General features: G+C 45.4%; 2 protein-coding genes across 9 annotated transcripts in view; both read right to left on the reverse strand.

The window, feature by feature from the left end:
* Nucleotides 1-309: 309 nt before the first annotated feature.
* On the reverse strand, nucleotides 310-8,817 carry entpd2b (ectonucleoside triphosphate diphosphohydrolase 2b). Its single transcript, XM_040197767.2, has 9 exons — nucleotides 8,238-8,817; nucleotides 6,337-6,454; nucleotides 5,170-5,320; nucleotides 3,591-3,750; nucleotides 3,169-3,396; nucleotides 2,736-3,005; nucleotides 2,165-2,284; nucleotides 1,787-1,921; nucleotides 310-1,697 (listed from the first exon to the last, which is right to left on the reverse strand). The coding sequence occupies exons 1-9, from the start codon at nucleotides 8,340-8,342 to the stop codon at nucleotides 1,482-1,484; spliced, it is 1,503 nt and encodes a 500-aa protein (XP_040053701.2). The 5' UTR covers nucleotides 8,343-8,817; the 3' UTR covers nucleotides 310-1,481.
* A 2,312-nt stretch (nucleotides 8,818-11,129) lies between these two features.
* The window catches only part of grin1a (glutamate receptor, ionotropic, N-methyl D-aspartate 1a), a 31,547-nt gene continuing 17,295 nt past the window's right edge, over nucleotides 11,130-25,381 (reverse strand). For 4 of the 8 annotated variants that reach the window (XM_040197759.2, XM_078088225.1, XM_040197762.2 and 1 more), the window contains 12 exons: nucleotides 24,888-25,052; nucleotides 24,257-24,375; nucleotides 23,782-23,894; nucleotides 23,286-23,434; nucleotides 23,000-23,157; nucleotides 22,288-22,449; nucleotides 21,859-21,968; nucleotides 21,354-21,499; nucleotides 21,012-21,062; nucleotides 17,209-17,235; nucleotides 16,343-16,453; nucleotides 11,130-13,120 (listed from right to left, as the gene is read on the reverse strand). In XM_040197759.2, the coding sequence (XP_040053693.1) occupies nucleotides 13,052-13,120; nucleotides 16,343-16,453; nucleotides 17,209-17,235; nucleotides 21,012-21,062; nucleotides 21,354-21,499; nucleotides 21,859-21,968; nucleotides 22,288-22,449; nucleotides 23,000-23,157; nucleotides 23,286-23,434; nucleotides 23,782-23,894; nucleotides 24,257-24,375; nucleotides 24,888-25,052 (1,380 nt within the window). In that variant the 3' untranslated portion in view covers nucleotides 11,130-13,051. The remainder of the gene's footprint in view (nucleotides 13,121-16,342; nucleotides 16,454-17,208; nucleotides 17,236-21,011; nucleotides 21,063-21,353; nucleotides 21,500-21,858; nucleotides 21,969-22,287; nucleotides 22,450-22,999; nucleotides 23,158-23,285; nucleotides 23,435-23,781; nucleotides 23,895-24,256; nucleotides 24,376-24,887; nucleotides 25,053-25,381) is intronic. The other 4 variants (XM_040197764.2, XM_078088228.1, XM_040197766.2 and 1 more) reach the window with 2 other exon arrangements.

The following is a 25,381-nucleotide window of genomic DNA, read 5'->3' on the forward strand; positions in this document are numbered from 1 at the left end:
TCTTATTCTTAATTTGATGAGTGTTTTTTTTGTAGTGTGGAGGGATTGGCACCTTTCCTGTACTGCACGTATTCACCTGATTATGTTAATTCATCCACATCATTATATTACATTTTTTACCAACACCCATTATTCAATATGTGAGTTCATAGATACAGTGGAACAATTTATCATCAAGTGACATTACAAATCATTACTGCAAAACTGTCATGAATAAAATGTGTTTTGAGGGCAATCCAGGAAGTTATCAGAACTATATTTATATTTCAGTTCTTGCAGACCAAGGAAAGAAAGGCGCATAAGAGTGAATCAGTAATAAAACATTTATTTTGTTACATGGGGTAAAACACACGTGACCACTGAGAGATGAAACAACACAAACCATTCAAAATCCACAGACTTCAAATCAATTAATCATTTAAGATCACTAATTCTAGTGAATGTTGTGAACGGTTTCAAATTAGTTTAAAAAAAAAAAAGTATTTTCAAATATATCGAATGTGAACTGCTGCAACTTTTAGCAGGATTGACCAATCGTTTATTTAAAAAAAAAAAAGTATAATACCACAAGAATAATTTGAAAGGTGCAACTATATACATAGACATTCAACACAGCTCTTGAAAAAGGCAGAGACACTCAATTGCTGCTACTGAAATCTAAACTTAGTGCTTAAATTTCTTTTATCGTTTCTAAATATAAAACAATGGAGTACGACAACAGCACACACACCAGATACAAAACAGCCAGACTAAAACAGTACTATTTTGTTATTTCATATTTATCAAGAACACTTAATACATATGTGAGTTATAAATTGGTCGGATTAATTTTACTGCAGCAGTGCCTTAGAGAATTATTACAAAACACTGAAAACATTTTACATTCCATAAATTGAAAGGTTGGTTGACTTTTTCAAGAATTAAAAATTCTGACCTCCTTGCTATGTTCTCAAACCAACAGCCGATGAGACAGAGTGTTTGGTAAAGGGCCATGTTTTTATTCTGTTAGCTATGTACTTCAGTACAAAAAAAAAGACGAGTCGTTTTAATGTGGCCCCACTCTTCCTCCCAATTTTAGTAGCATGAGGCTGCAGGTTGCAACCAACTGTACAGACTCCCTTCCCAAGCGTGTTGGAGAACCATGGAGGCCTTCAGGTAACGTAAAAACTCAAACACTGACTCTAGAGACAGTGTTTGAGTTTTTACGTTACCAGTTTGTCACTTCCCTGTGTAAACAATACAGTTCTTATTCTAAGGTAAGGAAAACATGACAACTCTTATCATACACAAATTAAAAACAGTTTTCATTAGTATTTATATTATATAACATTTTTGGAACTAGTTTCTCTAACATCTTGAAATAAATCTGACATTCAGCTCTTTATCCTCTCCGTTTTATCTTAAATCCACGGTTGTGTACAGACACAACACAAGAAACCACATGTCATTGCCTCGCACTGTGCTACACTCTGTTGCAGCATTCAGATGGGGCTCTCACTGCCTCCTTTCTTCTTCCCACCAAGAGCTTGCAGTAGGATGAAGACCAGGACGACCGCGAGCAAGAACACAAAGAGAAAGATAAGCGTCCCCCACGCTCCCGGGGTCAGGGCCTTCCTCAGCCCTCCCGTCTCTGCCGGCAGCAAACTGCTGAGACTTAGCATGTAGCCCAGAGCCCAACCCACCGAGGCGCCCCCTGCCTGCAGGACCAACAAGAGTGCTCTGGTTTTTCTGCGCAAATGAGCATGTATGATATACATTTTTGACAATATGGGTATAAAGTTCTCACCTTCTTCTGGAAGGAAATGCGCGGGAACGAGGTCTCGTCGAAGCCGTATCCTCTCAACAAGAGAACCTTAACGTACACGGAGATGGCGCAGTAGTTCTGCAGGCGAGACCTTTGCTCCGGAGCGAGAAGCAGCATCTGGGACAAGAAAAAACGATGGAATATAGACATAACGTTGAAATGCAGAGGGGTGCTTTGAGCTAAATGCTATGAGGTCGATAAAGGGTTTAGAATGCTGCTATAGCTCATTCGCATTACACCCAACTCCAGGCTGATGGGCATGTTTGTAGTTTTGCAGGTATTTGGTCGTAAACCACACAACATGCCCACACACACAAAAAAACATTTAATGAATGCGAAGGAAATAGGAAAGAGCCTTACTTCTTCAAAAGTCATCCTGCAGACAGCTTTGGATGCCTCATCCAGCTGTGAAGGAGTACTTGCAGTGATACGGGTGGTACGCTGCAGGAAGGAGTGTATGTAGTAGAATGCAGAGAATGCCTGGAACACGGACACAAGACAAAATACAAAACTGGGGCAATTCATTCTGAATGGATTATAAACTATCAATGAGATATTTCATTCATACATTTCTATTTGCACATTGAGACTATATTGTCCTATGAATTCGCTTTGAACATTGCATCAGAACTATGTCTACATAATGTACATTTCTAACAATACCATCAAATCGGTTCATCATTCAGTGTTTCCTTCTCCCGCATGGTTGGCAATTGTTTATTTAATCTATTATTTTTTAAATAATAAATCAAAAATTGAATTCAGTTTTCTTCACAGAAATGATTGAAATAAAACAGAGACAGGGCAACTATCTGTTTTAAAAGTTCTCTTTCACCACTCATAATCAAGATGGACTTGTGAGCCGCTCGCAGCCCCCTTATCTAGCACATAATGCTACCAGTGAGTACATTGCCCTTCTATCTTTTCATACCATGAAGCTTCCGGTGACGTTTGGCTGGTAGACTTTATCAAAGGAGCACTGGGAGAACGGACAGCTGTCGAAGGAGAAGATCTCGGACACGTTGCTCAGACATTGCTCATAATGCCCGCTGCCTTGTATGGTCAGAGAAGCCTGAGGGTCGTAGGAACTGGGTCTGTACTTCGCAGTACACGGAGAGTTGAATATAGTGTTCAGCTTTAGAGTCATACTGTGGTCTGCAGGGTAGCAGGGGTGAGTGACGGACCAGGAGTGACCCTGAGACTGAGAGAAGCAGAGATAAAACAGGTGTAATCATGCATTTGTTTCTATGAATTAAAATGTGAAACATTAGTCTGGATCCTGAAAAGAGAAGCCGACTTCCCATTCTTATGAAATAGATACTACAGAGAAGTCTTAAAACACAGCATCTGAGCTCCTCCACTACCTTCACTATGTGAGCCAGCAGCCTCTTGAGCATCTGGTCCTGCCCGTAGCACAAGAAGCTGTGTGTGTACAGAGAGTACTCGTGGCCATAAAGGCGCAGCTTCATCATGTCGTCCTCGTCCTCTACGTCTTCTTGAGTAGCAAATGTGATCTGGGTGGAGGCCCCCCCAAAATCAAGTGCTCCCACTGTGGGCCTCCCGGGGCTGAACCAACGGCCCACGAAACCATACTGTGGAGGAATGACAAAGGAAGAAGATGAAGTGAATAGTGACATGTGAGTATGTGTCGCAGAGGCCACTAGGTGTCATCAGTCACCAGCTAAATAGAATTTAAAGAGACGAACCGCTCCAGCCAGTGCAAAAATGAAAGATTTGAATGCAAATGGATCTGATTGATTTTGAAGAAAATCCAAGAACTGGTTACCTTTATGAAGTTCTCTAAGAGGTAGTTGACGGTCACCCAGCCGTACGCCCCCTCCTCCTGACCGCTCAGTATGGCCGCCCCTCGGAAGCTGAAAGGGTAGGACTGGATTTTTTGGCCCACTTCCTGCAGAATCTGACCTGACAGCTCTGGGCTTGAGATGCTTAAAAGAAGAAAAAAAAAAACGGTGTTCTTTTATTGAATTGTTGCGAGTTCCACCTGAAAAGGACTTTTCACAAACCTCGCCTAAAAAAATCACTGTTTCACTGGACAAAGTGTCAGATCACACTGCTGAGCTCGGACACTATAAAGAACCAGAGCGTAAGCACAGACTAACATACAGCTACTCAAATTATTCTACCCTGTAAGGAGAAGAAGCTACAAGAAAACTAATTGTGTATGAAACCGGAGTGTTCAGTTGAGTCGGTTTTATGCAAATAAAGTTCATTAACACTGTAATATGTTTCTTTATCAACGTGTTTAAGGAGCCACTTCTCACAGGCTGCGAGCGATTTACTGCCAGCAACATGACAGATCAGATATCAGAGGAGGCGCGAGGGAGGAAGGAGCACATGTTGCGTTATGCGTGTTGGGGTGACGACACATGACAGTTATTCCTTTGACAGGCTCAACTCAAGTCTGGTCATTTCCGTGTGAATTAAGACAAAAGGTCTTGTCATGTTCCACGGATTCAAGTGTTCGGTATGCTGGTCTAATGTTTGGCTTAAAATCCAACCAGCTTGATTTTTGCATGGTTTTATTAACCTGCCGCACCCTTTCGTTTTGAAAAAGATGCAAACTTTGACTTTCCACTCACTCCCATTGCATCTTTTATGTATCTTTGCAGTGTGCGAATGATTTCCATAGCTGCTTATTTTGGCTGCACAATCCCCAAAAGCACTCAGTCAACAGCCGACAACTGCTTTGTGCTTTCAAAAGCTTCATGCAGTCACAACGTAATCAGTTGATTTTGAATAGGTCCAGAGAGAAGATGTGGATAGTCTGTTGAAAAATGCCTTACGCTCCATTCCACATCAGCCAACCTCACACATGAGTAGTTACTTCAGTTGTGTTTACAGCATGCAGCCTAGTTCTACTTATTGTGACATTAATAATCTACTGGAGCTACGCTGAGGAACGTTGACAGACTGGAAACCAAGAGGCACCGACTTACAGGAGTTTGTTCATGTTGTATTTGTTGAAGCAAAGTAAATATGTTTCCCTTTATGAATACATAAATAAAGGATTGGTACCTTCTAGGCTTAGTTAACAGAAAGCTCTGGGTGCAAAATACATAATACAAGAGGACAGAAGTTCACTTAGTCAATAAACTGTCGGTAAATTCCTGTTATATGCGGACATCTGGACCAACAGGTTTGTTATTGCACAAGGCATATAATTATGTTTGAAGAGCACTTTATCGCTGTATTGTTTTATTGTCGTCACACTGTGCGAGAGTATTAGCGTCAGACAGTCTTACATCAACTACAATGGAGACACGGGAAAGAAAAACAGAGACATGTAGAAACACAACGAAATAAACCCGGACGCAGACAGAGAGTTTGGTCACAGTTTGACTCACCTCAGAAGCCTCATGCCAGCTGTGGCTCCCAGGTACACGGGCGTGAGATGGTGTCTTTCTTTGGGGATGTTCTTCACCGCCCGGTCCAGACATGCCTCTAAGCTCCGCCCGGCTGCTCCCTGCCGGCCCGCGTAGCTGGAGATGCCGCTGCCTGAGCCGGCGATCAACAGGTACAAAAAAGGACATTGAGACCAAGAAAAGAGTGCGTGATGATCCACTAAAAAAAAAAAAATCCACTAGAACATGTTTTTTCCTGAAGGTGTGCAGAAGACACCGTGAGCACTACAAATGGTTTTAAATCATTTCTCAGGATCCTCGCAGCTTTTTGAAACTCTGATTGTGAAAATGTACGCATCATCCAAGAATATGAGGATATGAGGTGGTGTCTTTTGGCCAAAACGTGTCGATCACCTCTGACTCATTCCTGAATCACAAAGGAGCTGCTTCTCTTTCTGCGTTCAGCTGTGAAAAGCATCAGCCGTTCACTGGAAGCTACTGGCCCTCGTCCAGATCTCACCTACTATCACATATCACGAGAAACACCGGCGTTTCAAATTGCAAACAGTTCACACTCTGGAGGCTAACAGGAGGTTAACGTGTCGGCAGCTCGATTTCCTACAGTCACCTGAACCACAGCAGGTACGCGGCGACAGGTAAGCATTCATTGGACACCTCAAAATAAAACAAAAGATTGCCCTGTTCAGTTCAGGTCATGGAACAAATTCCCTTTGAAGAGTTGGACCATTGTGTTGGTTTATATGTGGTTTGGCAATCAGTGAGTATTTATTGCGTGTCTTAATGACACGTCTCATTTCAGTCGATATGAAGGAATTGTGAAACAGTGCAAAGTACGTTGAAGTCATATCCTCCGCTATCAGACCTTATGGTTGGTACGCCGACGGTCTTTGGCCCCAGTCAGTTATTAACGTGAAACAAAGTCACTAAAAAACAGCGACATCTTGACAGTTGCACGATCAGCACCACAGACAGCGACAACGAGACATTCGTTTCTGCTCCTTTATCTATGACTCAGGAAAAGCACTTTAATAAAAAAAACACGTGAGGAGCAGGAACTTCTGAACGCTGGCGTTGTGCTGTTTTATAAGCCAGATCTTTCCTATGATGTTTGACCTGTCTGCATCGGTTGGAGGGAGCGCCGACACTCACCGTTAGCGTGACATTCGCCGTGCTGGGTGACCACGCCCGTGCCGTTCTGCTTGTCTGCAGGCCACTTGTAGATGTACAGCGCTGTGTGTGAAGATCCAGCATCCAAGACAATCCCGTACTGCGGAGAGCCGCGGGCGAGACAAGAGCACACAGCGGGAGAGGTAATTGGGCCGTGTGACCTGAACTCTGGCACATGGAAGTACTTTGGGTTTACTCGTCACAGCAGGTTCAAAAGGTTTCCCTCGGATGTTATTTTGCTGAGGCAAACAATAATGACATAAACCAATTTAATGTTTTTTTTAATCTTTCCTATAAAACACACAGGACTATGGGACATTTTATTACTGTGCATCTCCACCTTGTTCACAGGTCAGATTCGTGACAGCTTTTAAAAATGAAATAGAATGTTATTCATGTTTCTGCAGTCTTTTTTTTGCGGTTCCACAAGCGTTTCGTAAGTGTTTGCATTGATTGTCGTCTAAAGATGATGTTCTGTAGCTCTAAGCAGCTCTACATTTTCATGAAATATTAATCATGATGGCATTGCTGATTACGATTGTAGCACTTATAAGTATGACTGCGAGTGTTGTGGATACTGCTTAAAACACGTGTTTGAGAAGTAGTGAGCGTACGACTGCACACAGAACTGAGACAGTCGGCCCTGACTTTCCCCAGTTGTTGAGTGGAAAAATACGCCCTCAAAAGGCCACGGCCTCCCCACCGTGAAGACAAACCTGTTGCCATGACACTGCTTCCCCTTTCACTGCCGCATAGAATACTAAGCAACTTGCTTAAACGAAAGCAAACACCAGTGCAAGGAAGTATGTGACTGCTGATCTAAAGGAAAGAGACCACAAACTCGTACACAAAACGTGCACGTGCAGAAATGCACCGCAAACATTGCACGTCGTTCCACACTGCAACAGGTGAATACCATGAGGACGCTGTGCTTGCTATCTAGTTCCTCATTATTGCTGCCCAGTACACATAAGGACTCAGTATAAAACTTGTCAAAAAACACACAGAACACAAAGCAGCTCTGATGATCCGTTCTTTCCTTTCTTTGGATGAGCTATGCGAACTGATGGACTCTTTGTGTCCATTGTTTTGCAAACACAGTGATACGGAGCGAAAGGGCCGCGACATTGTACAAGAGGGGAAAAAGAACCATGGGATGTTTAACAGGTGGACAAAAGAGCAGCAGCGACCGAAGCTGGAGATTCCCTGATTATATAACGCCTCAGTCTTTTGTTGTACAAATCCCCAAACGAGTGCTTACCAGGCTGGTGGTACATTTCCAAATACTGTTTCATACACACGCAGACCCAGAAGAGGTGTTACAGAGAACATATATAAAATAAATAACTATTTAAGCGTGTGCAATTTAGTCAGGGGTTAGATCATTTGTGATAGAGGCCGGAAGCCAACAAAGAGGATGTTTATGAGCTTCTCTGGAATCCCGAAGCTTTTTTTTTATCAGTTGGATGACATCTGCAGCGTCATCAGTTTTTAAAACACATACATTCCAAAAGAAAACAAGTTCAACAGCTTGAACATGTCCACTGGGACAAAGTAAACCCGTTGGGTGAAATGCAGGTTGACTGACAAGTTATATTAAACTTATATTAGACCTTAACTTACTCAATTCAATTGAGGGAATTAGTTCCAGTTCACACTTGCAGCATTTTATTTTATTATTTACACTGAGCTACATTTATGGTTTAACAGTTGTTGAGTCATGATTATAAAGATAATAATGGATAAAATAACAGGAACATCAAATAGAGGAAAGTTTTAGAAGTAGGCCACCAATGCACCAGAATCCCGGCCCGGCCCAGCTTTGGTTACCCTGTCCAGAAGGGTTTACCTAGTCCCCAAATACCCGATGGAACCCACCTTACCATGAACCCCGGCAGGTCCCGAACGTCCTGGGTGCGGATCGTGAGGAGCAGGATGGCAACGAGCCCAAACGCCAGCAGCGCGGCGAGGACGCACCGCTGCGCCATGAGGCGTGAGCGTCAAAGCGCCGCTTTTTCTGCGCCAGCTGGAAATTTCGAGCGTCGGCTTTAAAATAGCGGCCGGGCGGGAGACGTGCGAGAAGGCTTCCCCGCGGGCCCCCCTCGCGGCATTCAGCACCGCCCGACTCCCGTTTTACATGTCACTTGAGAGGGCAAAGTATGCGGTGGATTTATGATCCCAGCGCGTACGCGCGCTGCCGAGCGCGCCCGCAAACTAGCGTCCTTCCTCGGCCAACGAGTGAAAGCAGCTCCACGGCTACCGGAGCCATGCGGGGGGAAAATGCGCTCGACGCACTGCCGGTCATTCACATGCACCAGGGACTAAAGGTGTCTGCTTAACCACTTCCTAGTTTACTCCCCAGGAAGAAGACAGATGATTCATAAGGATTTGATCTTTGACAAAGAGGGGCGTGTCTTCTTGTCGGAGGTGCAGTCGGTCGGACTCAGGTGCTGCACCGCTGCCCGCTGTTTAACTGCCGTGTTTGCATGTGAATGGGTGCAGCTTGCCTTGCATATCGCGTCCTCATTTCAATGCCTTATTTGCAACTTCACTAGAGGAATGCACTTTCCTTTTTATTTTATTTTTTCTATTTTTGCTTAAATCCTTCTTTGCTTCAGACAGTGTCTAAATTTAGCAGAGTGTATAATGAGTACTTTTGAAGGAGCTTATAAATAAATGTTCAACTCAAGGCACCTAATTTCTATGTCTGTGTCCAGATAAATGCATAATGCAATTAATAATATAATATCTAAGTTTATAAAGGCCTGTCTTCCAGAAGCACTGAGATGAAAATAGCATCTCTCTAAACACTTATCTTCAAGAAACTAAACCAGTGAGCAGCTCAGATTCCAATGACTCCATTTTCAAAGCTCGCAATTTATGAGCGAAGTTCACGGTCACAAAAAACAAACTAGTTCACATTATTTTCTGTAATGTGAGGGCCAAGCAGCACTACACGGGAACAGAAAATGATGCCACACGTACTGCTGGTTCTGGTTCCCCAATGCCTCCCTTCTCTCTTGCAATGCGGCCTGGATCTCAGACAGCGTGTTGTGTCGGTGTGGCGACTTCCTGCAGCGAGGAGAAGCTCTGCTGCTGGACTGAGAGGAGACGCTTGGCTGTGAGCTTTCCTCCTCGCGCTTATTAGATAGTGACTGACTGCAGGTCAAATAATATAGCAAAGGCGGATCTGGGTCGCCCTGCGGTTGCTCGAGGCCTCGCTGGAGTCTGAGCTGGGGGATTTTTTTTTTTGTGAATTCATCAACGATTTAATAAATCAGGTCGCACTCGGCAGTCAAATCAATCTCTCTGATAGAGTGTGACAAAATGTCTACTGTGTCCCAGAACATATGTCTCACCGGACAGTTTCCTGCGACCCACCTTTGGCTCTAAAAGGCACGTTATTAATTAACAATGACAGCTGTGATCTAATTAATGACAACGCTTTTAATTAAAGATAATACGGATGGTGACAGTGACTCCTTATGAATCCAGGATAACACACTCATGGAAGGGTCATGCTATTAACCTTTCGATGTGTGGATTTTTAATAAGACAGTTTTTTTAGTCAGCCTAAACATCTTGAGCCTTTGATTTTATCATTCAAGTCGGGTGGCTTTTATATTCCATGGTAACATAATTTATGCAAATGGGACAATATAATAAGCACGTCTTGACTAGCAAGGGTAGCAGTTAGCTCAATTAGCGGCACTGTGAGGCTGTGCAATATGCTTACATAAGTACACTGGTGCCTCGAGCTAAATGCTAATGTTAGGATGCTAACATGCTCTCAGGCACAATATGCTGATTAAACAAGACACGGGGACCAAACTCACCATCTTAGTTTTGCAAGACAACATTTGCTAATAAGCAGTAGACACAAAGAGCAGCTGAGGCCTAATAGGAATGCAACACAATGAAATACCCCCCGCACACCTGAATTTCTGCCAATAAAAGCTAGTTCTTCAATTGCATGCAATTAGATTTTCTTTCTATAAGTAATTCAAAGTGTCAGACTCTCGTCAGATAAAGAATCCCACAGAAACACATGAAAACCACGTTGTGATGGCTAATATTATTAAAACAGGCTGTAGTACGCGGTCACCAGATACAGAATCACTTTATTGCAGTCGTGCTAGTGTGCACATAATGAGTCTACGCGTTCACTCTTGTTTAGTCTCTATTTGGTGTCCAACAACTCCGGACGTAAATGTGTGGCACTCTTGCTGCCCGGCAGGGGACCGACTCTCAGCTCGTCTTAACTTGTTTACTGGAAACTGCCCTTCACAGTTTTACAGAAGGCTGCATAAAGGAAGAGCAAGCACAGGTGGGAGTAGGCCCTAAAGTCTTAAGGCAGAGCCAACAGGCAAAAGAAGACTTTGAATTGGCTGTCACTGGCACAATGGTCAGTTTGAAAAAGATGTATTAACCTTTTTGGTGTGTTGTGTGCTTATATTCTTGGTTCTTACTGTAAACCCTCTTTGATATGAGTTGCAGAGGTGATGTACAAAATAATTACTTACCTACTCCATCATTTGTGTTGAAAAGATTAGTTTAATAATTCATTAGTCAGGACGAAAATGGACAACAATTTTGATAATCAGTTAACAATTAAATCATTTATTGAGCCAAGATGCTGATGATTCTTTCCTGTTTTTATCACTGTAAATGGAACATCTTTTTACTGTTGGTTGTACAAATAATACATTTAGAAATGAAATAAAAAATATGGATTCATAAGTAGTTGCAGGCCTAAAACAATAAAATCACAAGTGTGGTTGGACTTGGCGATGCAAGTATATTTTATTTACAGTTGTATAAACGAAATGATTCAATGCTTCACCGGAAAAGGTAAGAAAAAACAAGTGATTCCTCCTTTAAGGGGTTTTGTGTTTGTGTGTGTGTGTGTGTTGGTGCACGCCTGTGCATAAGTGTAGGTGGGTTTGTGTGAGTGTGTGTGTGTGTGTGACATTCTCGGTTGCAGTCGTGACACAAACAGTGCAATCTTCTCGACCCCGTCTGACATTGAATCAGAATTTAAAACTCATTCAACTCAGCTCAGCTGAATCTACACGGCAACAACACGCGTCCGTAAGCAAACCAAAGCACTGATACTGTAGTAACACGTAAGCATGCAGAGGGCGGAGTGATACAGGATCAGAAGCAAACCCTCGGTTCAGGTTTAGAACATAAATACAGTTTGTGTTATTATTACAAAGTGTGATTACTTCTCTTATAAAGACTTAATGCTTTTCAAATAAAGTGAAAAAGTAAAAGAAAAAAAAAAATCAAAACATGTAAGTCGGTTTGCCTGACTGATGTTACAGTGGTTCTGTTCTAGTTTCTTGGTGGGTGAATATCTTTATTTTACAGTTTGGGAGACGCCTCGGCATCAAGTGCCAGAGGCGGACACAATGTCACCGTTTTTTTTAACGAACAGCAGTGGTTTCTCAGCTCCAGAAGACGGGGAAAAGGCCGTTTTTTGACACCAACCAAGACCGGCACGCGAGCTCTCCAGCTGGGCCAGGCTTTCAATTCACTCGGGCTCCTTCGTGTAAAAGCTCACCAGCGCTGCGCATGGGACGAGGTTTTGCGCGAAAGGCCAAGTGAAGGCTGGGAGAAAAAGTTGGCCCTTTGATGCAGCCCCCTTTGGACCGGAAATGAGAAAGACTGCTGCGGCAGGAGAGGAGGAGAGAGGGAATCCCCCAAGGTGACATCGGTCCGTGTTTGGACGTATAAACACCAGCCTTGCTTCTGTGATTTCACATATTCAAGTCTTTCTACAAATAGTGGTAAAGCGTAACAGATATTCTTGAAGAAACTGAGTTCTGTGAGAAGTAACAACAAAACATTTGCATACAGCAGATTGGTACAAAATGAAAAGAAAAAAAGACACGATTTAAACAACTACCGAATCTGGTAGTTAGCCTCGGGTATCTGTTTTGCCATTCAGATACATAAAGCTCTTATTCACATACAAGCAAACACATGCCTCCATCATCTTCCATGGACAGGATGAGTCATATCATAAGTGCCATCAGCAGTGTTTCTCAATGACAGAAACACCTTCTAAAAACCTTTGGAAATGTAACTAAAAGCAGGTAGTGCCCATTAAAAACTACCCGAAACCCGCTGAAGCTCACAGTACGTCTTGCATTGCAGTATAAACCAGATATTACCATGGTATCTAACCCCTAATAAGTGATATGTTTAGTGCACTACTTGCACTAAAACGGGTTAATCCTTAAATGTACTAAACTAAACCTGGCTTGCTAAACTTATAGAGCTGGTCAGGAAATGTCAAAGTAGTAAACATCAAACATTAAGTAAAGTTCTGTGAGTAAAAGGTCAAAAACAAGGTTAAATAGGTTTGCTGATAGTATACAGAAGGAAAAGGTTGTATATGTGTGGTGGGTGGGTTCTTTTGTGCATGCTCAGGGACCCTACAAACATCTAAGGCCAGGTAACCCCGACTTTGAAAAAAAGGTGCAAGTCCAGTGTTTTCCGACACTTCTTCAGCAAGCCGTATCTTCTCAAAGCTCCGTCAGCAGGCGGTGAAATGAGTGCTCCGCCTTCGGCGGCGAAGGGAACGAGGAGATGGGGTCTCCTTCCCTCTCCCCGTCCACTTCCTCCTTTCCTCGTCTCGCCTCGCGTTCCTCTCTCCCCGGGGAGCGGACCCTCGGCGCTTCCCTCTCTTTTATACCACAGTACTGACAGACGGGTCAGACAAGTTTAGTTGGCCCGTGATGTCAGTGGGTGGGTACTGCTGCAGAGATGAAGAGAAAGGGAGGAACAGTCATTTCTTGACCAAAGCAGTTTTTTTTTGCAATGAAAGTATACTTATCCGAACGTTCATTTTCTTATTCTAAGAACACCTGTGCTTCATTTCTGCAGAAATGTGGAAGCAGGAGGGTTCTCGAACCACTCTCAGGCAAACCTCACTTTTGCAGTTTTTGTTGAATGTCTCCAGCTTGGATTGTTTGTAAAGCGGTTCGGTAGTGCCTGAGGTGGGTTAGTTGGGAGAAGACGTAAGATCCTCAGACTCGACAACAGCAGATTTAAATCAACCCCCCGTTTTTGAAAACTATTTTTGTATTTTTTTTTTTTTGAAGGAAAGATGGGTTGATCATTTCCATCCACGGGTAGAGCGGACAGTTCATTTATCTCCTCACAGTCATCAGAGAGTCACACAGTCCGATTGCGTCTCTAATTTTAGCATCTCAGGAGGAGATGACGAATCTTTCGGGCCGATTTCAAAGTGCTGTTGAGCCGGACTCTTGCGTCCAGTCCCCGCTTCACTGTGCTTCTTTTAAAGCAGAGTGCGTTGAGTTAGAGGCATCTACAATGCTGAGGGGGGAAACAAGATCCCGATTCCATGCAGGTGCTTAGTTTCTATGGCAACAGTGATTTTGCCTCTGAGTCTTTTGAGTGAGTGTGTGTGTGTGTGTGTGTGTGTGCGCTCTAAAAGAAGTAAGCCATATTTTGCAACGCTGAGTCTACTAACGAGGAAAAAAGTATAGAAACTTCATGAAATAATGACTGGTGGTAAAAATAGTCAATTGCGTCATGAGAAGGAGCTTAAAACATGCGGTTCTCTTGTGTAATAGCGTCGTGTTTTGGAACACAGTGGTGGAGTAACACAATTGTTTGCGTTAGGTTCTTTTTAGATGAAGGGATTTCTAATATGCCAATCATGATGCTGCCCACAGCACTATCCTGTTTCCAATGGGTGGAGAACATCCTTTTTTTCGTCATTGCGGAACCAAAACACTGAAGAGTCTTGCCTCAGTGTACCCGTCCCAAATGTACCTTTCAGTAAAATTTTCTTTGCTCAATTTAGCAAGATCTTAGGATTGACATGCCTCTCGTGTCTAACTGACAGAGCCAATACATTCAAGCATGTGAGGCTCAGAAGCTGCTATGATGCAACCAACATGCTGGCAGATGAAGCCTCATCCAGACGGACAAATAGGATGTCAAATCTTCTGGATGTTCCTCATCTCCTTCACCCGCAGGTTGCATCATCATATGGCTTACAGCCCCCACTGGGCCTCCCCGTCTTGACCAGCGAATAAAGAGACACCTCACTGACACGGCAACTACGGTTACTGGCTATAGAGCTACGTGTTCACAACACCACGATCGTTTTGTATGTGGCGCTACAGAGATGGTTTCGGCTACCGTTACTACAGCTAATACGGTTACAGTTGTCGGCATGCTTGCAGAGGGAGAAAGGAGCAGTGTGGCATGTGGGTGAGGGACACTGACACTCAAGTCCATTGATATCCATTAATATAAAAGAAGAACATTTATATAAAATCAAAAATAATGGTCGAAGACTGGGGATGGGAGTTCTTTCAATTGGAGCATCTTTTTTCATTGCACTAGTAATTAGAAAGATAAAAATCCTCAGCTACAGGACTCCGAAACCCGCGTCCAAACCCTGACTCAGACATATTGGCAACGGTGATCCCACTCCTCTTCTCTTGGAACCAAACCAATTAGAGAAACCCTCCAGGGGAGAGTACAGGTGGATTGGTTCAAGAAACATCCATGATAAAAAAAAAAAAACGTTATCACAAGAGAGAGAGAGAGAAAGACAAGAAGTCAAACAAAAACACACAATAAAGTTTTTACTTTGCAACCCGTTGGCTTAGCTGCCTACATCTCCTCTAGGAAACATGTTCAAAACACAATGTGGGCGCAGAGGCCTTTCTGTGAAGTCTTGTCTCCTAAGATATATTTTGTGGGTGGAGGCGGGGGGGGGGGAGGGTTCTCTCATGCCAGATTTGGTTAGCGACCAGCTACGTGTGGCGGAGCAGCTGGGCACAAATGACCGGGGGTCACTGGTTTGTTGGAGCACTGCGACCTGGCGGCGTACACCTCGTAACGGCTTTTCAACCGAAATGCGGAGGACAACAACGGCGTCGAGCAGCAAGGGTAAGAACATGGTGGTTTAGCAAAGAAGAATAAGCGCCTGTATTTGTAACACAGTGACAGTCTGAGACTTTATGGAGTTTGCAGTTCGTAAAAGAGAAAAGAGACATAGGAGAAGACTGTCATCACCACCTGAAAATACACCCTGAAAGAGGCATGCACAGTTCAGAGCACAAGGACTGGAAAATAAATGAGAATTATGAGAAAAGAAAATATGACAAAGCAAAAAGTAAATAGATTACTAGAAATCCGTGAGTGTAATCCTGAAATAGACATGTTGAAAAGTAAGGTAACAGATTAGTTTTTCTTCCCAGGAGGACCGGCCATCCCGACTACCTTGGAAATGAGTTTTGGACAAAATGATAAAAAGAACAGCGCATGCATTTCAAACCAAAAGGGGGCCGACAAAGAAACCCAAATGGAGGAAGTAGGGGGTGCAATTGTTGCAAAGAAAAGATGGATTTACGGAGGATCGAGCAGTCAAAGAGACAGGACTCAAACACAGATATATTGTGTACACTTCAGTACGATACACACACCACGACGCCACCAACAACAGCACACCATCACTAGCGTCCACGTCCAAACCAGAGGCAGGGAGGAAGAGCAGCCCAAGACAAAACACCATTGGCAGACGGCCTGCTTTTGTCCCCCCACCCCACCCCGCCCCCCCCTAAAAAAAAAAGATCCTGGACACTTGGGACGCCCCCCCCTCGCCAAATCCAGAGGCGAGCTCCTGGCCTGACCTGAGTCCCTGCACTGATGCCCTTTCGGCCTGAAGAGGACCTACAGATGCTAAATGGAGATGGCTGATCGATGGTGAACGGACAGACACGTGGCAGAGGCAGCGGAGCCGTGTGGAAATGGGTGGGTCAGTGGAACATGGGACTCCCTCGCCGTCGGATATGGAGATGTAGGCAGAGAGGACAGAGGAGGAGAAAGGAGATGGGTGAAAGTAGAGACAGAGGAGCAGGAGGAGGAGGAGGAGGAGGAGGAGAGCGGAGAGAGGAGAGAATAAACAGGGGAGGATGTTGCTTCTCCGTCTCCTTACCGTGTCTTTGGAGGACCTACGTCTCTTGATGCTGGAGGCCAGGGTGGTACTGATGGACCTAAAAGAGGCTTTCTTTTGGGGGTCGGGGTCTGCTCTACCACTTTTCCTATCCTAAAATGAATATATGTAGAAACATTATTCATGTCCTTTTGTCTGGGGTGATAACCGTGGTTTCAGTCTCACCCTCTCTTGCCGCCACCACCCGCCGGTTTATCACCTTATTTTACAACGTCTAATTAGAGGGAGGGTCCTTGTAAGAAAGACTACAGCGTTTGGAAGTGTAAAAATACGTCAGGAGGGAGAAAGAAAGGGATACGGCCGGTTCGATGTGAGAGTGGAGGCAGTGTGTTCAGTCTGACATTAAGGGCTTTCGTCTACATTTTTATGGGAAAGTTTCACCCTGGGACTGCACAACATGGCACGGTAGTCCTCTCAGAATGTGCCGACACATTCACCTGGACCCTAGAAATGCATTGGAATGAGGGATGACTAGTAAAGATGTCAGTGGTGTGATACCTACTTTGCACTACCGAATATTCTGCCTGCATGGTCACTATGGCCTGAACACACAGGGGCAACTTCATCTTAACACACGAGTGATCTTAAACTGTTAAACAACTAACAAAATATGTCTTACAAAACTATCAAGAAACTGGTCTGGCCTCGGTTGGGGCCGAGGTCAGATCTCTGGAAGCCGTTTAGAAATGTTTAGTATTTAAATAAAATGAAAAGTAAAACAGTCAATATTAACCGTAACCTCACAAGATGGCAAGCCAATTTGTTGCCCTCCCTCCATCGTAACATCAATAACTGGGTGTTTGTGTGCAACAAAGAAATAATAAAAACTCATATTAAGGTATTCTTACATCCTGAGTCTCTAGAGAGGAAGAGGGCTGCATAGAGGGAGAAAAGGAAAATTAAATAAATTTCCATCCTTGATCATTATCACTTTAAAGATGATCCTTAAGCAAAAGCCAAGGGAACCAAAAAAGGGCGCATAGTTTAAAAAAAGACTAGCAAAGCAAACGTCCACATCCAAAGCCAAGCAGGTATAAAAAGTCGAGAAGCTGCAGTATAGGAGGCCACTAAAAAGCATATCAGAGGGAAAACAACAGCGACAAAAGTCAATAATTGAAGCCCATTAAAGACATTATACCTGAAAGTGGTATAATGGAAATTCACCCCACACACAAGGGAATGAGATGGAGAATGAGTAAAAAGTGCATTAGAAAAAAAAAGTGCTTTCTAAGGAATGGTGACCTGTAGCTGCATAACATATTCCTTAATCAGTCAAAGTGCAAGTGTTATTCTGTGTGCTTGATTTCACGATGATTTGTGCAAATGGAGGCTGAATAGTGCCATTCCTAAAAAACAAACAAAATGGAAGCACTTTAAGGTGGATGATAGTAAAGTATAAGTGAAGGGTGAGCGAGTGGTTGCAGGGAGGGAGGCCCTTTAGCCGGGCGGGGCAGTGTGGTGTGAATTTCAACATGCCGAAACGTTTCATGGATGGAGAGAAGTTTTTTGAAGTTCAAAAAAGGGAGGAGGGGGGGGGGGGGGGAACACAAAACAAATAACATGACAAATCAATCCTGGCCAGCACTGGCCCCGCGCAGGACATCCTTTTTCATCAGGTCACATGACTAGGCACTTTTTGAGCACATTTCTCTCTCAGACCCCTAACGACTCAAAATCAGGTGTCGAGCAGTCTGGCTGGAGGATAGATGAGAGCTGGCAGGGGAATTATTGGTGCGCGGCATCACTCGATTTTATTGCAGGTGATGGCAAGTAAAATGCATTTCCTGTTGGAAGATGACATCTCATGTTAGTAAATGAAGAAAGTTAGACTGTGAGCCTCTGGCTGCAAGCGCCTCGGTTCAGCTGAACAAAATCAATGCCTTATCTTCTTCTAATCTTCACTTTTACCCCTATTTCTTACACGTGGGAGGCTGCAGCAGTGGAGTCCGGCACGCTTTGAGCCCTGATGAGGTGCTGCATGTGCACAGTCCCCGCATGGCGGACCAAACGTGGCGTGGCACACGCACGGCTGCCACCACAGTACATTGTCGGGATACATCATATTCGTCACCCCGCAACTGAGGGTTTCTGATTTCCCCCCTAAAACGACACCGCTTTCGGTCGTGTTCAAACGCTGCACTTCTGAGGAACGTCTGTTGCCAATGGGAAAGCTGAAAGCCGGACATGTGTGATGCGGTGGTTATTTAAATGATCAACACGTAGCAACAAAGAGCTGCATGATGTCAATGTATTAGCCGTATGAAGAGCACAGTTCAAAAACATTGAACATTTTAAGCTGGCTTATATTGGCACATTACTGATCAGCAGCAATGTTGTAGTGTGTAAAAAAAGACATTGCCGCTTTTCCTACAAGGAGACATGAGAATGTGCTTTACATTTACGTAAAATATTGCTGGCCGTTTCCATCTGTCAGACTAATCTCAGCTTTGTAGAACTGAAAACCCACCAGGTGATGGCACGAATGCAAATGTTCTGCGGCAGGGATTAATGTTTGCAATTTGTGAATTTATATGCTGAACGTTTTTTTTAATCTTATGTGTTTCTTTTTCTTATTGGTATAGTCTGAAGTTGCAGGTGCTGTGTGCTGTGTCTGTGTCCTTGTCATCCGACGCAGATAACTCTATGGCTGAAAAAACGATGCCACAGTAACGTGACTGATATTCTGTTATTATCATTATTATACATCTGTCACAAAAGAAAAAACTGCACAGCACATTTGAAAAAAAGAATTTAGATTTTAATGATCAAAATGGCCAAAGTGATCTTACCAAACAAATAGATTAAGTACAGTTTAGGCATGCAATCCTTACGAGGCATGCGCCTTAGTTTGTGAAGTGGAAGCAATGGTTGGTGTTGTTGCATTAACTGCATGAGGAGGTTAAGTTGGTAGTACATGAACAGATTGGCGTTAGTCAGAAGTGCACGTTCTGTCAGGTTTCGTCTCTAAGGCGCGCATTTCAGAGCCCGAGGCAGAGTAAGCACACGATTACATACAAACACACGCACAACCAGTCAAAATGATGTTGACCGCCGGCCTGGGTGCTTGCTGTACTAAGGAAGGAGGAGGCCACATAAACCGTGATCTTAGATCTTCCATCGTGATGAGCCCGTGTTGCACACAGCTAAGCTGTCCTTTGCAATTTGTGAAATGATACCACGCTGCGTAATCCGATCAGTGCACCCAAAACGTATGAATAATATTCACGGCGAACAGAACGGATTGTATTGGCTCGACTGGATTCTGCCTCTGCACTCCTTTGCATTAGACCCCATCACGGTGGTTCTATTTGGGGCAGCGAATGCGCCGTGTGCGTCCGTTGATTTAGCTGGAGGGGCCCACCGGGACGGTCGACGAGCAAACATGAGCATGCATGAGCCGTCTTTGTTCAGTGCTGCAGAGAAATCAACGTGATCATCGCTGACAGGGAGCCGCAACGTGCCGCTCCACGGGCAGTTTAGTATGTCCGTCTCCTTTCTCAGTAATCAAACCCCCCCGCCCCCCCCAAACTCCATGCCGTGCATGCCATGGCCTGCTGTAAGCGAAGAGAGAACGCACATCCATATGAGGACACGTACATACATCGGTCACGTCGATGGCAGATACTCTCGGAAGGACATTGATTGTCTGACAGGCATTTGTGATTTCATACTGTGCCTCCCTCTAACCCTGCTTCTCTCTACCCAGCACTGAGCTGGGTAGAGAGGCCGCGGCACATACTTCACAGCGTGACATGGTCGTTGAACAGGCTGCAGCCTGCCAGCTATCCAATCAGGGAGTGAAACCATCAAGACTAAAGGAAGGGAGGGGAGTGTGGCCGGTGGAGGTCGTCCGAGCCACGTTTGATTGGATTTTCCCAACTGTTTGTCAGAGGAGTGGAGGAATTTACTGCCATACTGCAGTTTAAAATGGGTTGGTTCATTCTAACGACAAAAGGAAAGAAAAACTCAGTTTGGTACTTGCCATGTAGATGTCTGCGACTCATACATAAAGTTACATTCACCTTTAATTGTATTGGTTTTGAAGTAGGAGTGAGGCACATTAAATCAAGTAGGTCTGCATGGCTTTACCACTACTCACCAGTTCAATTATGGTGAGCTGGCTCACCACTAATTGACACCTGATCGTGCATCCGATTGCACGAAGCCCCCCCCCCCCACCCCCAACATACAACGAAGGTTTGACTCCATATGTTGTTTCTGCCTTATGGACACTCCAGTGGAGACATATTGTGCACAGGAGCGTTTACGGTTTTACTGACACACTGAGAGAGTCGCTGTGGCGTGATTGGGCCAGAGCATTGATTTGAATCTATTATGCTCTATTTGCATTGGTTAGCTTCTGGCTACTGTTAGTATGGCATTCACGATGAAGCGATTAAAGTGCATCAGTCGGACATTTGCTCCTCTTTGTACTTTGGCTTTCCATGTCCACGTCATCTGACCGTATGAAGTGTATAAGCACCACAGCAGCAGCTTAGAGAATGCTAGGTCATGCATGGACGTGGGAGGTGGAGTTTTGATTTGCTTGTCCGTCATGTCGGAGGGGCTAGTTGTCCTACTGTAACTCTAACAGCGAGAGCTGGCATGGGGGGGAGGGGCGGTGATATGGCTCTGCTGCTTTGTTACATACTAATGAGGGCGTCCCAGCCACAGCTTGACTTCCAGAGGCCTCCGTAGTGTCCTGCAGGCACACACACACACAAGAGACACGGGCACCGTTGGCCTCTGGGGACTGTGAGGATCTAGCCGGTGCCACTGAGGACGCCTTGAACGCTGCATGAAGGCATCGGAGATGTTTTCCCCCGAAAGTGATCTGGCAGTCTCACCACCACTAACGTGCAAAAAAGGACAAAACTCCCAGAAGAGGCCACGAGAAAGGAATCCCCCTCCACTCCCCACCACGAGGAGGGAGGCTCAGTCAGCATCAGCATTTCCACCCTGGGTGTGAGCGAGCAGAGGGGATCAATCCTACCTGCAGGTTCTTCCTCCAAACATTGACCGCCGCAAAGGCGAGCTGCATCTGCTTCCTGCGGGCGTCTTTATGCCGCTTATAGGCGATTTCAATGAAGATTAGGAAGATCCCTGCGGCTATTCCTCCTGCCACAAGCATGAATACTCCTGTTGGTAAGAGACAGACAGAGAGCAGAAGTGGAGATGCGTGAGTTGCTGGTCCACAAGGCCGCCGCGCCCACCGAGCATGAACGCGTGGTCTGCCCGTCATGCTCGGCGGGCGCCCCTCTTTTTCACTAAGCAGCTCCTACTGACGACGGCAGCTGCGACCCAAACACAATATCAACCCGAAAACCACAACCGCACCAAGACACAGCACAAGATACTGTACGGCACACTTCCACAGAGCACCCACGGCGACACTAAAACAAAGTAAAGGTATTGGACAAAAAAGGGCTACAGTACCTTACCACTGCAGTTTTTGTCCAATCACTTTTAACGCTTTCTCTACGCCTTAAGGACCATACCTGCCATGTTTTCAAAGGTGAGTGTGGCTGGGGCATTGCTCCGTGAGTCACACTCCTGGTATCTCACCCAGGTTTTATCTAGGTCTTCCATGAAGCCGTTCTCATGAGAACTGCAAGGGGTTGGGGTTGGTGGTGGGGGGGGGGAGAGATGACAAAGTTAATAAAGCGCCGCGTCTACGTTGGGAAAATCCGAGCCGCTCACTCCCAGAAAGCAACACAAATGAGAAGGGGACAGGAGGACAGACAGACACCAACTGGACAAAGACAAACGCGCAAGAGGGGGGAGATACAGAAACAGTAGATGTAACATAAGGCGATGTATCGGATGGCTAGAAACGGTCAGCGCGTGACCTTGAAATCATATTGACAAGAAACCAAAAAACAAAAGAAGACAGTCATACGAGTAATGCAGCTGCGGCTGGGACAGACCTGAGAATGGCCAGGGACACATTCTGTTTCCAGGGGCTGTCCTTGCGCATGCCAATGCCAAAGCCCGAGCGGAAAAACAGCTCTCCCGTGGTCACCAGGTCGCACTTCTGCGAGGCTTCAAACTCCAGCACCGCAGAGTCCCAGATGAAAGCATGCAGCTTGCTGTGGGGGAGGGGGAGGGAGGAGGGAAGGGGGGGAGGAGGGAGGAGGGGAAGGAGGGGGTTACGGAGCAACAGTACAATGATTTACATACACATTTACGGCTCCCGCCCCTCTCTCTCTCTCGCACACCAGATCGTGTGTGTCATTCAGCGTTTACCAGCAATCTCTACCGCTGCTTACGGCCCAAATGAAATCCAATGCCAGATGGGTGAGGGCACGTCCCCCCATTGGATTCCCCCCATCTCAAAGTTGCTCTTCTGGGTACAACCTGCAAAAGGGTGCTCCTCCACTCAATGTTAGCTCAACCTCACACTGGTGCCAGTGCTGTTGACACATCCACCCTGGCTCCTGTCCCTATCGTCTGCCACGGCTGGGCGATGGGCCCGGATCAGTTGGAACGCTGCATTTAACCCTGCAGCTTCCGCCTGGTCCGGAGGTCCATGACCCCGGGCCCCACTGAGCTCACTGCACTGGCCCTGGTCTGTGTGTCTGATCGGTCGAGCAGCCGGCCGACGCGTGCTCTGGTCGGCCCGGCCTTGCCGAGACTCACTTGTCGCGAACGGCCTGGATAGCCTCGGCGGCACTCTCATAGTTGTGCTTCTCCATGTGGCGGTACATGGTGCTAAGCTCCACCTGCCGCCGGAAGTAGATGTCCACGGAGCTCTGCTTCACCGTGGCGTAGATGAACTTGTCGGATGGGTTTCTCAGCTGGATGAAGAGACAGACCGGATTCAGTTGAGTAAGGACTACTTCATCTTAAAGGTATTCGGAGGAAATGCATGGAAATACAAATGTTGTCGTGTGGTACCATTTGTCTACAATGAGCCGGTACTCACCCTCGGGTCGTTGATGCCGGTGATGCGCTCCTCAGGCCGGTCCAACACCAGGAAGGCAGCCAGGTTGGCAGTATAAGAGGCCACAATGATCATGGCAAACCCGGCCCACACCATACCCAGGATTCTTGCTGAGAAGCTGCGCGGCGCACCTGTGCGGTGTGTTCAAGGTTCACCTTTTAGGTTCAGTCATTTCTAATTCCTAATTGTATTAGTCATGCAAAGCAGGTACCAAAACACTGTTAAAACCACTTATATATTACAGTTTGGATGAATTATAATTCACAGACAGAAAGATCTTTGCAAAATGTGTTTTGAGAAGAATTAACGTGTCATCCTCAAGGACGAACAACAGCTGCTGCCACAAACTCTTTGAGTCTGTTCTTTACAGCACTCAACGGCACCACGGCGTTGAGGGAGGAAGCTAATTTATTCTAGTGAATGATGGGGGATTTGGAGATTAAACAATTATCAAGATTACTGCTGCTTTGTATCTCACCTTCTCCTATTCCAGAATTCAGTAACACTCCCCAGGAGAACCACATAGCAGAGGATAGGGTGAGGGCATCTTCTTCTTCCTCTTCACTGTTTACTTTAAATCTTCCAAACGGGCTAGAGGGAAGAAATTGTGTGGGTTGCAAAAGATAAAATGAGAAACTGCAGAGAACCTGTAGAGAGGAAAACCCTGGCGACCCCGGGCAAGGGGAAGGGGAGGGAACATGAGCGAGAAAAGCAAGAGGGGAGACAAACTCGGAAAGAAAAGGGAAAAAGGCGGCGGCACAGGGACAGAGCGGTGAAATGGTTGGAGCCAATCTTCACCTCTGTCTGCCTTCCTGTCCACACCGAGGGAAGATCTGCAGCGCTCGGGGGTGCATGTACACACACGCACGCGCGCATTCACTGATTCAGTCGTGAGTCATGACACACACGTGGGCACAAGCATACACACCCACACACACAGCTCCCCCTTGTACCTGAACCGGTCTAGTAGGTAAAGCATCACCGCCACCACATGTACCGAAAGACCCACCAGCAGCCACAGCGTGCTTTGGAACGGCTGCATGAACGAGTCCAGCGTACTGCGAGGGATTTCCTGAAAACACACAACGCGGTTAGTGATCGATCGGTGGTCAACAGCGTCAATGACCTCACGTTTGCATGTTCTGTCCTTGATGTGTCGCCTTCAATGCTTATCTGAACTGTTAAACCCATGCTCGTTGTTTGAGATTTGCTTGAGCTGTGTTGTCAATCACAACCAACTTTAAGGTGGCATTCACTTGCGTTAATAGACACATAGTCACGGCTGACTTACTTGAAAAGTAAGCACTGCCTCATATTAACGAACAAGCACAGCAAGCTAAGAGATTATCAATATCTCAGTAAAATGTTTTAATGAATGAAACCTAATGGATACCTGGAAATAACAGAGTGGATATTTAGTAGACAGAATCATCATTTGCAGGAAAGTGATGAAACCGTTATTTACAGTAGATGGTGAGAAAACGAGTGCCGTAAGGTAAAGCGTCCTGAACCGAACGATGCATGCGACCTTTACGTGGTTGTTTGACTCTCAGAGCACCTAATGGGCTACAAGTAGAGACTTACCTTTTTAACAAGGATGGTGAGGCCTTGATATTTAAAGGGTTTGGAGAACTCGATGTACTGGGCTCGTTCGTTGTTTATAGTCAGTGGTGCTACAATCATGTCAGCCAGGCCCCCCAGGAGCTCTCCCATCATGCCATTCCACTCTTTCTTGTTACTGTTGTTCACCTGAGGCCCCAAAAGGAAGGCGTTAACATGAGTATCAGCCATCGACCTGCAGTCGGCCAGACTACAGAATGTGCTTCCAGGGGGGAGGGAGGGGTGGGGGGGGGGGGGGGGGGGGTCTCGGCGTGCTCTCCATCCTAAATCTGTATCTGCCTTATTTTCTGGAATTTCATAGAATCGTGCATTCATGCCGAGAGGACAGGCCTTTTATGGGTTGGAGATTCAAGTTTCCACAGAAGCAAATCTTTTTGGTAAATAAGGAGCTGGAACTTGCTACTACGCTTTGTTTTCCAGGTGGAGCTGTTTTGTGTATTTATTTTCATTACAAGCAA

This window comes from Gasterosteus aculeatus, chromosome 14 (genome assembly GCF_964276395.1).
Source record: "Gasterosteus aculeatus chromosome 14, fGasAcu3.hap1.1, whole genome shotgun sequence".
NCBI classification, from domain to species: domain Eukaryota; kingdom Metazoa; phylum Chordata; class Actinopteri; order Perciformes; family Gasterosteidae; genus Gasterosteus; species Gasterosteus aculeatus.

Excerpts from the sequence above, each read along its gene's own strand:
- entpd2b (XM_040197767.2), bottom strand. The coding sequence starts at position 8,342 with ATGGCGCAGCGGTGCGTCCTCGCCGCGCTGCTGGCGTTTGGGCTCGTT. Across the intron at positions 3,006-3,168 it reads TGCTGGCTCACATAGTGAAG|TCTCAGGGTCACTCCTGGTC; the intron begins GTAGTGGAGGAG and ends TGCTTCTCTCAG. Across the intron at positions 1,698-1,786 it reads GCATTTCCTTCCAGAAGAAG|GCAGGGGGCGCCTCGGTGGG; the intron begins GTGAGAACTTTA and ends TTGGTCCTGCAG.